This window comes from Geotrypetes seraphini, chromosome 3 (assembly GCF_902459505.1).
Source record: "Geotrypetes seraphini chromosome 3, aGeoSer1.1, whole genome shotgun sequence".
Classification (NCBI taxonomy): Eukaryota; Metazoa; Chordata; class Amphibia; order Gymnophiona; family Dermophiidae; genus Geotrypetes; species Geotrypetes seraphini.
In genome coordinates this window covers 192,895,999-192,908,057 of record NC_047086.1, presented here as the reverse complement: position 1 = coordinate 192,908,057, position 12,059 = coordinate 192,895,999, and the positions used below count along the sequence as shown (strand labels likewise).

Below are 12,059 nucleotides of genomic sequence, written 5' to 3'. Positions count from 1 at the left end.
ACAATGTTGCTGAATACCACTGTTCACGTGGCCAACTGGAAGATAGTGAACTGCAGTGCTAGGGCTGAGTGGGAGCACTTTAACCCTTGAAGTGCATGCATATATTTCCAGAATAGGCTTTTAATTGAGCTTTGGATGTTAGAAAATAACTTTCAGTGCAAAGGTTTTAGGGAAAGAGAGTACCAGAAAGTGGGGGCCAGAACTGAAAAAGAGAAATTTCTATGGACATCTGGAAATAGCTGCCTGAAAGAGGGAACAGTAAATAATGATATGAAGACCGAAGGGTTCTCGGTGGGGAATATTGAATTAAGAAACCCAATAGAAAGGATGGAAGACCATAGAGATGGGAGAGGGGAAAAGCTAGCTGGTGCAGCTGTATCTGAGCCACACAGGGAGGAATTCCTTCTTTTTTTGTGTTCAAAAATGTCCCCGTCCCTTTCCTTGCCCCCATCCGAAGGATTCTAATTTGCTCTAGTCTGCCTAGCACCATCCACTTCAGCCTCCCCAAACAGATGAATCACTGACTGCCTGTGCTCTCATGAATATTAATTGTGGATATCCTGAAAACCTGACTGGCCTGGGTGCCTCCAGGACTAGGTTTGGGAATCACCGTTTTATATATGTACATGCACAAGGGGTGGGTAAATGCCCACTTACAGAATTACCCTTTGCATTAGTGCTGCCCGATTCACAATTTGAATCGGTTCACCAATTCACTTCGGGTGAATCGATTCGAATTGGTTTAAATTTTAAAAAAATCGGCTTCCCAATTCGGACCCTCCCCCTTCGCCCCCTAAAGCATCTGCTTTATAGGGCTGGAGGGAGGTCAGTCGGGAAGTGCTGCTCTCGGCTTCCTCCCTGAAGGACATCGCATCGCATCCCCCCCCCCCTCCCGGAAGGCTTCCGTGCTCCCTCTGGCCTCCCCGCAGCGTTTACCTTATAGCTGCAGCCTGCAGCGAAGATCGCAGTTACAGCGTCTTTGTAAACTTGCTTTCAGTTGTTTCCTCTGCCCCGATCCTACCTCTGATGTCAGAAGAGGGGCGGGACCGCAGCAGAGGAAACAGCTGAAACAAGTTTACAAAGAAGCTGTAACTGCGATCTTCGCTGCAGGCCACAGCTCTAAGGTAAACGCTGCGGGGAGGCCAGAGGGAACAAAGAGGCCTTCCCGGGGGGAGGGTGTGCAGTCCTTCGGGGGGGGGGGGGCAGGTCTTCAGGGGGTGGGACAGGCCTTGGGGGGGGGGGTGCAGGCCTTCAAGCGGGGAACTGGCCTTTAAGAGTGGAACAGGCCTTTAAGGTGGTGCAGACCTTTAAGGGGGGACAGGCCTTCAAGGGGCGGACAAGCCTTTAAGGGGGGACAGGCAGGCCTTTAAGGGGGGGGGACAGGAAGGCCTTTAATGGGGGACAGACAGGCCTTTAAAGGGGGACAGGCCTTTAAGGGGGGATAGGCAGGCCTTCAAGTGGGGGACAGGCCTTCGGGGATGAGGGTACAGGCCTTCAGGGGGGACAGACCTTCAGGGGAGGGGGGCCCTAGTGTAGAAGTATATGGAGGGAAGGAATGGGGGTTCAAAGAGACATGCATATGCCGGACTTTGGGGGGGAAGAAATAATGGGTCTAAAAATAGAGGAGAGGGAGAAAGATGATGGACAATGGGATTTAGGGAGGGAAGGAACAGAAAGGGAGAGAAGTTGGACACAAGGGATGGTGTGTGTGTGTGTGGGGGGGGGATAGAGATACTGGATAGGAGGGTAGTTGGGAAAAGAAAGGGAGAGATGGTGGACCCTGGGGTGATGGGGAAGGAGGGAGAGATGCTGGATGAAAGGGTAGTTAAGAAAAGGTGGATCTGTGGATGGAGATGAAAAAAAAAGAAAGATGCCAGACCTCCGGGGGAGGGAAGGGAAACGGAAGGGGAGGACAGAGATGGCAGATGGATGGTTAGAACGGAGAAAGAAGAAAGAAGGAGACCCTGGCAAGCAAGTTATCGGAAGACAACTAGAGCCTGGGACCAACAAGATTTGAATGACCAGACAACAAAAGGTAGAAAAACTAATTTTATTTTCTGTTTTGTGATTACAATATGTCAGATTTGAAATGTGTATCCTGCCAGAGCTGGTGTTAGACCGCAAACGTGAGCTAGGATTTAAGAGAGAGAGAGGAAAAGTCTTTTTTGTGTGTTTATTTTGTTTACACCACAGCGCCAGTGTGGTTAGGAGAAGGCAAAGGGGGTAAAGAGGCTATAAAATAAACCCATCAGGATGTTTGAAAACAACACCCAATTGGGCAGGAAAATCGAATCGATAAACCAATTCAGTAGGCTGAATCGAATCAAATCAAAATTTTTTTTCCTGAATCGGGCAGCATTACTTTGCATTGTTAGATGAAGGGGTGATCTTAGAAAGGGTTGCATGCACAAAGTTCCAGTGGCCCCGTAACCCTGACCTGTACCACTCCAGTCAGTATCAGAACTAGGAGGGGACCCCCGTCTCCCCGCACAATGTTTCCTCAGCTCTAACCTTGCTTTCACACACACACTCTAGTTTAGCCGTTGGTGTGCAACTGAACTGAGCAGAGTCAGCACTCAAACAACCTCCTCCTCCAAGTCCCAGCATTAGGAGTGCTGTTTTAGATGTCAGACACAGCTTCTTGGCCAACCATTAATGAACTACGAGCGGGGCATAGCTACAGAGAATCTCAGGGGCCTAGGCCTCTCATGTCTGATGGCCAGTTAGGTGCCCGACTTTTAGGGATTTGTTTGCTGCTGCCGACAGTGCTGAGGGCATCAGTCACAGCAGCTGTTTTGCACTACCTGTCCATGTCTGCCCCTAGCTCTGCCTGAGGTTGGCTCAGTTGCTCCCAGACCCAGATCTTAGGGTGGTCCAAAAAAAATCAAGTTCATGAGACATGACCTCCACAAGTCTATTTTTGTTTTATATCTTGCCACTTTTAATTGTGCTAAATTATAAGCCTTTTGGTGAACATTTAGAGGTTGCTCAATGAATTTTAATTTAATACATAAAATGCAAGTAAAGAATTTTCCATTTAAATCTGAATTGTGAGCAAATGCACAGCTGAAAATAGACTTGTCGGCCTAATGATTTATTAACAACAACAAAAACGCCACCAAAAGTTCCACTGTACCTAAAGAAGGATATGGCGATACTCGAGAGGGTTCAGAAGAGAGCGAAGCGTTTGATAAAAGGTATGGAAAACCTTTCATATGCTGAAAGATTAGAGAGGCTGGGGCTTTTTTCGCTGGAGAAGCGGAGACTTAGAGGGGATATGACAGAGACTTATAAGATCTCAAAGGGCATAGAGAAAGTGGAGGGACAGATTCTTCAAACTTTCAACAACTACAAGAATGAGAGGACATTTAGAAAAATTAAAAGGGGACAGATTCAGAACCAATGGGTGGTGGACACCTGGAACGCGCTTCCAGAGGGAGTGATAGGACAGGGTACGGTATTAGAGTTCAAGAAGGGATTGGACAATTTTCTGAAGGAAAAGGAGATAGAAGGGTATAGATAGAGGGCTAGTATACAGGTCCTGGACCTGATGGGCCGCCGCGTGAGTGGACTGCTGGGCATGATGGACCTCAGGTCTGACCCAGCAGAGGCACGGCTTATGTTCTTAAGATCAAAAATGAAAAGGAACTGTGGACCTGATGTTCTTGATGACAAAGTTTATTATAAAAATAAAAATCAATAATAAAAACAACTAGTATGGCTAAAAATGCAGGTAGCTGCCGTGTACAAACGTACATATGATCCAAAATGTACACATGTACAAAGCAAACACTCTGATGTGTAATGATACCAATCCAATCAAGCTGCTACGCAAAAATATGTATAAATGATGTGGACCCGACATGGACCGTGTTTCAGCTATGAATAGCCTTCCTCAGGGGTCCTGTGAGAATATATATCTATTTTTTATCAACTTAATTAGGGTTACTGACTGCCGGCATTCTGGTGGGTTTTTTAAAATTATTATCAACAAGACACATATTTTTACTGGCAGAGACCTTTTTTAGTTTGGTCAATTAGTTTTTCAGGTGATTGCTACTGTTAAGGGCTCCTTTTACAAAGATGCACTAGCATTTTTAGTGCACGCACCGGATTAGCGTGCGCTAGCCGAGAAACTACCGCCTGCTCAAGAGGAGGCAGTAGCAGCTAGTGCACGTGGCATCTTAGCATGCGCGTTAACCTTTGTAAAAGGAGCCCTAAATCATAGTTATACAGATGGAAGGACTGGCTGATTATTAAAGTTATACAGATGGAAGGACTAGCTGATTATTAATTCCAGTAATTTTCTGTTGGTTCTTTGCACATATTGCTGTCTCACATATATTTTTTCAGGAAACACATTATCTTGGTCCAGTTGTTTCGGCTTTTGGTGCTTTTTAACAGTCATTCTCAGATTTTGAATTTTATTTCAGATTTCACAAATTTTGTGGACACATTTGTTTCAGAACTGCTTTTCATACATTTGGATTTATTTACTTGGTGTCTCATCCATATCTAAATAGTACTGCCATCATACATTGGTATGTATAATGTCTAAGTATGGGAAAACAGAAAAAGAAGACCTGATTTTCTACAGAAGGAGCAAATCCAAACGCAAAAAAACTGTGGAAACCACAATGTTCTTGACTTAACTCTCTTATTTCTTAAAAAAAAAGCTTCAGATGATCTTGACAGCTTATACACATGATTATATAGAAATTTCACAGACCTGACACGGGCCGTGTTTCGGCAAACAAAGCCTTCCTCAAGGGTTGATACAAGATAAAGATATATTGAGGATAAAATCTTTCCAATCTTATGTAAATATGACCAATGAGATTTGTGCACAGTGATGATTTGATGAATTAATATGATATAGTGGATGTATAAATGGTGACCAGTGTGATCAAATACTCAGTAAACATATAATGTAAATGGTGATGTGCCGAACATTAGATGAAAATGATGATTCCACTTGTGACAAAATACGCACATCACGGCATACTTAATTTTGCATATTTTGTCACTAACAAGAACATTGTGGTTTCCACAGTTTTTTTTGCGTTTAGTGTCTAAGCATGTCTTTATTTCATTAATGATCTTACTAGTTATTTTCTCTGCACTAGTTTCATGTCCTCACCTTTTCTTCTCAGTCTTATAAGATTTCATATCTTGTTGCACCATTTTTCACCAATAAACACATTTCTTTTCAATCATTCACAATTGGCACTTTATCACATTGTACATACTACTAGACTTTAGAAAGCTAATCATAAACTACTTTAAGGGGTCCTTTTACTAAGGCGTGCTAACCAATTTAGTGCACGCTAAAGATTAGCATGCGCTAAATCAGTTAGCACACCTTAGTAAAAGGACCCCTAAGTTAGTATAATAAAAAAATGTATTTTTTTTTTCCTTTATGTTTTTGTTTTATTTCTACATATATTATCTTATTTGAACTGAAAATGTGAAAAAACATGTGGATAAAGGTGAGCCGGTTGATATAGTATAATCTAGATTTTCAAAAAGCTTTTGATAAAGTTCCTCATGAGAGGCTCCTGAGAAAATTAAAGTGTCATGGGATAGGTGGCAAAGTTCAGTTGTGGATTAGGAACTGGCTATCGGATGGAAAACAGAGGGTAGGGTTAAATGGTCATTTCTTTCAATGGAGGAGGGTAAACAGTGGAGTGTCGCAGGGGACTGTACTGGGACCATTGCTATTTAACTTATTTTTAAATGATCTGGAAATTGGAACGACGAGCAAGGTGATTAAATTTGCAGATGACACTAAACTGTTCAAAGTTGTTAAAACGCATGTGAATTGTGAAAAATTGCAGGCAGACCTTAGAATATTGGAAAACTGGGCATCCAAGTGGCAGATGAAATTTAGGGCTACTTTTACTAAGGTGTGCTAGTGTTTTTAGCATTATTCTGCGCGTTAAAGCCCTAATGCGACTTAGTAAAAGGAGCCTTTAATGTGGACAAATGCAAAGTGATGCACATTGGGAAGAATAACCTGAATCACAGTTATCGGTTGCTAGGGTCCACCTTGGAGATTAGCGCCCAAGAAAAGGATCTCGGTGTCATCGTAGACAATACAATGAAATCTTCCGCCCAATGTGTGGCGACAGCCAAAAAGCAAATAGGATGCTAAGAATTATTTTCAAAAGGGATGGTTACAAGACTAAGAATGTCATAATGCCCCTGTATCCCTCCATGGTGTGACCTCATCTGGAGTATTGCGTTCAATTCTGGTTTCCTTATCTCAAGAAAAATATAGTGGTGCTAGAAAAGGTTCAAAGAAGAGCGACCAAGATGGTAAAGGGAATGGAACTCCTCTCGTATGAGGAAAGACTAAAATGGTTAGGGCTCTTCAGCTTGAAAAAGAGATGGATGAGGGGAGATATGATTGATGTCTATATAATCCTAAATGGATTGATTGTACATTCTGTCAAAAATTACAAAGACCAGAGGACACTCGATGAAGTTACATGGAAATACTTTTAAAACCAATAGGAGGAAATATTTTTTCATAACAGCGGGATCTGGACACGTCCCCTGTTGCCCTATAACCCCAACACCATGACTCTCCTTCCCCATACTCCCCAAGCATTACCCCAAAAACACTCTGACTACAATTGTTGGTAATTAGCCGCAGCTCAATTTATTAATCAAAACACTTAACATAACATAATTTCAATTATAACATAGTTAACATAAACTCCCAGAGCTCCTCCCGAGCTACCCATAGACTTCATTGCCCTCGACCCTGCCACCCCAGCAAGGGTCAGAGGGGTGGCATGTCCCTCATGCCCCATTATCCGGGTCACCTGACCCACCAGGCACGGCACCCCGCCGGCCCACCGCTCATCACCGGATGAGCCCCAATGACCCAGTAGCTCGGGAGATCCGCCCCCGAGCTACTCCCAACTACCGGAAAAAACATGGGGTGGGAGGGAGGGGAAAAACCGACTCAGGAGGACCCACGACGGTTGAGTCCTCCACGGTCCCGCCTTTTATCACTTCACCTCCCCCCCCCCCACCGCGCGCTCCTACTGCCACCAATCATTCTAAAACTCTCCTGCCTACCAGCCAATCGCACCGCCCCTCACACTCGCCGCCCCCCCGACCGCCCCCAGCCGATGGGCAACACGCAGGCCTGCCAGCCCCGTGTTATCTTACGCCCATCGACACGGGGGTCTCGGGCTATTCTTAACAGCGGGATCTGGACATGTCCCCTGTTGCCCTATAACCCCAACACCATGACTCTCCTTCCCCATACTCCCCAAGCATTACCCCAAAAACACTCTGACTACAATTGTTGGTAATTAGCCGCAGCTCAATTTATTAATCAAAACACTTAACATAACATAATTTCAATTATAACATAGTTAACATAAACTCCCAGAGCTCCTCCCGAGCTACCCATAGACTTCATTGCCCTCGACCCTGCCACCCCAGCAAGGGTCAGAGGGGTGGCATGTCCCTCATGCCCCATTATCCGGGTCACCTGACCCACCAGGCACGGCACCCCGCCGGCCCACCGCTCATCACCGGATGAGCCCCAATGACCCAGTAGCTCGGGAGATCCGCCACAGGCCTGAGATCCCACAGGCCCCCCCCCCCAAGAAACCAAGCCGCGGCTAACATAAACCCAGAACGCTCTCACAACACACCGCAAAGTCATCTAAAAGCAGGTCCCACCCAACCTCAGACAAATGAACCCTATCTTTATGAAAAAGCCCCGCGCAACCGACCTCGACCCATCCGTGCAAAATCTGCTTACCACCTTGAGACACTACCCACTTTCCAATCTGCCGATTAAACTTGGCCAGTCCCCGAGTCCAACGTCGAGACGCCAAACACCGAGGCCGCGGAATGACATCTGACCAAACAACCCGTGTACTCGGGAACCAGTCAAAAACAACTCGTAAGTCATCCTTAATGATGTTGAGCAACTGCCTAGCTGGCAATGTATCAACATCATTACCCCCCAAATGTAGGATAAGCACGTCCGGACGACGAGGGCATGACCGCAAACGAGACAGAAACGGCAAAAGTTGATGCCACCTCATACCCCGTTGCCCCCACCAGGATACCCGGATGCCCAGATGTCCCAGCCCAAGATGACGACCTCCAGGACGCAACGAGGCCCTCTCGCTGGCCCAATGAATGAAGGAATGGCCAATGATCCATACTGCCGCACTGCTCCGGACCGCACCTGAAAAGCAAACAACAAATTGCAACAGTCCAGAACTATGACTCTACACACGTGCTACACAACATTCCCCCAATTACTGATTCTCCCGTCTCCCCCTCTGCCCTCTACCCGACTCAGCCGGTCTAATGTAAGTGCGAAAGGCTCCCGAAGCCCAACGCCCCAACCGCCGGATACCGGCTTCCGGCATCCCAGCGGCACTAGCGCTAGTGGCCGCACCAATCCGAAAAGAATGCGTGCCGTAGCAACTCGGATCCTCTCCGCAACGTGCTAAGGCCAGGCGCAGTACCGCTAGAAACTGAAACCGAGACAGAGGAACCCCATCAGCATGCACGAACAAAATCGGGGACCCCACCGCTCGCAACAATAAAAACTCCCGCAAACAGGACACCGGACACGAAATACAACCCGCAAGCCTATTGAGCACTAACCACTGCCCGCGTCCCGCCTGATCGGTCTTGGAGCTAACCACATGAATCTCCACCTCGGTATCACCTAACCTCACATGTTGAATACACAAACCACGCCCCCTAGCCCTGTCAGCTGCACTCACCAGCAACTCCCCCACTCTCAACGCACCAAAGAAAGCAAGGGAAAAAGCCGCTCGAAACATACCAGCTTCATAAGGGGAGTAGGCCAAATCCGGCAAGACTGCCAACAACTGCACCAGCAAGGCATGCTGAATAGGTAAACGAGAATCAGGCCTACAAGGCACCGCTCTCCCCAAAGCTCGAAGCAGGCGCCGCTCCAGGAAACCCGATGCAGGACATGACCAGCCCAATGCCCGACAGAAAAAGGCAAACCCAACCAAACGCCCCTGAACCACTCGACGGGAAAGCTGGGTCCTGTAGGAATCCAACACGAAATCCTCCAGCAAGGATTCGGCCACGTCCCCAGGTGTCCAGCCTCTGCTGCAGAGAAAGGTAGCCACCGAACGGAACCCCGCGGAATAATGAGTCCAAGTAGCAGGCGCTACCGACAGGCGGAGCATGTCCCACACTCCCTCTCGACCAGGCTCCACAAATGCGCCGGCATCGAAGCACCGTCTTCGTGCGCCTCCGGCGCCAGCCGACGAAACTGTGAGAAATGGAAACGAGAAAGAGCGTCAGCAATTCCATTGTGCGAACCAGGGACATGTCGCGCTCTGAGATACAAATTAAGACGCAGACACCGTAAAACCAAGGCACGCACCAACCCATTCACCGCTAGGCAACGCGCCACCTGTCTATTGACCACTTCCACCACCCCAAGATTATCGCACCAAAACACTACCCGCCTATCCCGTAATTTATCCGCCCACAAGTCGCAGGCCACAATGAAAGGAAACAATTCCAGGAGTGTAATATTCCGCGTAATACCCTTCTCTACCCAAGCTTGCGGCCAGCGCTCCGCACACCACGCCCCCTGACAGTACAGACCGAATCCCACCCCTCCAGCCGCGTCCGAAAACAGCTCCAAGTCGCAATTAGACACCTCAGGAGCCTGCATAGGTAAATAGCCATTGAAGTCGCGTAAAAAAACAAGCCCACATACACAGATCAGCTCGAACTCCCGCAGACAGCCGCAAAAAATGTCGCTTCTCCCTAACCCCAGCCGTGGACGCCGCCAATCGACGGGAAAAGGCACGCCCCATGGGCAAAACTCGACAGGCAAAATTAAGAGAGCCGATCAAGGACTGAACTACCTGCAAGGTAGTTTTACGCGCCGACAAAACACGCTCGATCAAACCAAGCAGCTGTTGAACCTTACCCACCGGAAGCCGAGTCACCAAATTCTCCGAATCCAGCTCAATCCCTAGAAAAACCAAAGACGACACCGGACCCTCAGACTTGTCCCTCGCCAACGGTATCCCAAACTCGGCAGCCATGGACTCGAAGGCGCCCTTCAAACGCGAACAGTCATCCGAATCTGCTGGTCCTATGAACAGAAAATCATCAAGATAGTGAACGACCGCATCCAACCCAGCCCGCTGAACCACCACCCAGTGCAGGAAGGAGCTGAACATTTCAAAATAGGAACACGAGATAGAACAACCCATAGGCAAACAACGATCGTAGAAATACGCACCGTCAAAACGGAAACCTAACAACGGATAAGACTGCGGATGAACTGGCAACAGTCGGAAAGCAGATTCGATATCCACTTTAGCTAACAAAGCACCGCGGCCCGCCCTAAGAATGAGCCTCAGGGCACAATCAACAGATGAGTAACGAACCGTGCACAGATCCCTCGGAATACCATCATTCACGGAAGACCCAACGGGCCGAGATAAATTGTGAATGAGGCGAAACTTACCAGGTTCCTTCTTAGGAATCACCGCTAGAGGAGACACCATCATAACCGGAAAAGGCTGCTCCCGGAAAGGACCTGCAATCCGGCCCAACCGCAATTCCTCTCCAATTTGCGGCGGACCACAGCACCCAAATGCGCAACAGAGGACGAATTACGTGCCCGAACCCCAATCAACTCCCCCGAAATGGAATCTCAAAACCCTCAGAAAACCCCCTCTCCAAGAGCAGAGCCACACGCACCGGCCTATAACAACGAAGCCACGGGAGCAACATACCGACCAAGACCGGAGTAGGAACCGCTCGCGGCCCACCACTACTTGCCGACCCCTGAAGGACCTCCCGCTTGCTTCTTGGGCACTTAAGGAGGGAATGCGGCTGCCCGCATTGGGAGCACGCGTGTCGAAATCTACAGTCTGTGAAGGAACAGCTGGACTTGTTAAATCTCCAACACACATCACCGAGCCCACCTCCGCCAGACCCCCCCCCCATCCCGGGCCGAAAGGGCCGCCCCCCGCCCGGAGTAACAGCTGACGCACGACCCACCCCCACCGGGGCTGCCCCAGCTTTTGAGGACATATGGGTGAGCCACAGATTAACATCCTGCGTGCCCCATGACATATGTGTGTTCTCCTCCATCTTGTCCCTAAAAGCCTCGTCATAGTTTAACCAGGTCCACCCACCAAAACGCTGATATGCATCTAGTACAGAATCAGCGTACGCTAACAATAAACCATAATCCTCCGGACGGTACCTTCCCCAAACACTGGCTAGCCGCATGAATGCCCGTATCCAATTAAGGATGGACCGTGAGACTGGCAACGGTTTCACTGCACCCCCCGCACGTTTAGATTTTTTCTTGCTACGCCGGTGTGCTCTACCCTCCAGGAGACGAAAAATGTCGATACAGGCACGTCGTCTAATCTTGCGCCGTAGGTCGCGCGGTACTCGCTCCCAGAGTTCGGTCAGAGCGACCAAGGCCGGCACACCTCTACCATCCCCTTGCTGCATCACACCCCCCATTCCCCCCGGGGCCCCCCTCCTTAACCGCCCCGGCCCGAGGAGAAGAAGACGCCGATGAGGAAGAAGAAGACGAAGAGGAAGACCGACTCGATGAGGATGAATCCCTTCTACGCCGCCGCTTCCCCTTACTCTTCCTCCCCCCATATTTCGCCCCAGAAACCACAGCAGGCGCAACCTTACCCGACGTTGAAGGTCCAGCCTCCTCCAAGGAAAGGCCACTCGCAGCAGCCTCTGCAGACGCCACCGATCGTTGCTCCACAACAGCGACGCCACGGCCAGCAACCGCCGCACCCGAAGATGGACCAGCGACGCCTCCGCCAACAGCCGCTGACTCCAACACAGACGTCACCGAAACTCGCCCGCCACTCTGCAGATCGGAGATTCCATCCACGCTGCCGGTAGGGGGACCTGGAGCCGCTCCTGCAGCACCCCGCTGGTGTTCTGGAACCATTGCTGGACTCTGTGAAAAGAAACCACAACCAGAAACAGAGCCCGGAACACCACCCCCTTGCATACCCCAACCCGAACCC

General features: G+C 48.8%; 1 protein-coding gene across 2 annotated transcripts; it reads right to left on the bottom strand.

Moving 5' to 3' along the window:
- Window positions 1–7,536: 7,536 nt before the first annotated feature.
- On the bottom strand, window positions 7,537–11,944 carry LOC117358235. 2 transcript variants are annotated; one of them, XR_004538972.1, is made up of 2 exons: window positions 11,710–11,944; window positions 7,537–8,221 (listed from the first exon to the last, which is right to left on the bottom strand). XR_004538972.1 is itself a non-coding variant. In XM_033939923.1 (2 exons), exons 1-2 carry the CDS (start codon window positions 10,554–10,556, stop codon window positions 8,072–8,074), a joined length of 735 nt encoding a protein of 244 aa, XP_033795814.1. In that variant the 5' UTR covers window positions 10,557–10,580; the 3' UTR covers window positions 7,537–8,071. The 2 variants fall into 2 exon arrangements, 1 of the variants encoding a protein (XP_033795814.1); XM_033939923.1 differs by lacking the exon at window positions 11,710–11,944 and adding an exon at window positions 9,972–10,580.
- Between the last annotated feature and the right edge of the window lie 115 nt (window positions 11,945–12,059).

What these genes read in the sequence shown, in the direction of transcription:
- LOC117358235 (XM_033939923.1), bottom strand. Translation starts at nt 10,556, where the DNA reads ATGATGGTGTCTCCTCTAGCGGTGATTCCTAAGAAGGAACCTGGTAAG. An exon ending in ATTTGGTGACTCGGCTTCCG is followed by an intron (nt 8,222 to 9,971) that starts GTGGGTAAGGTT and finishes TTTGCTTTTCAG; the next exon opens with GTGCGGTCCGGAGCAGTGCG.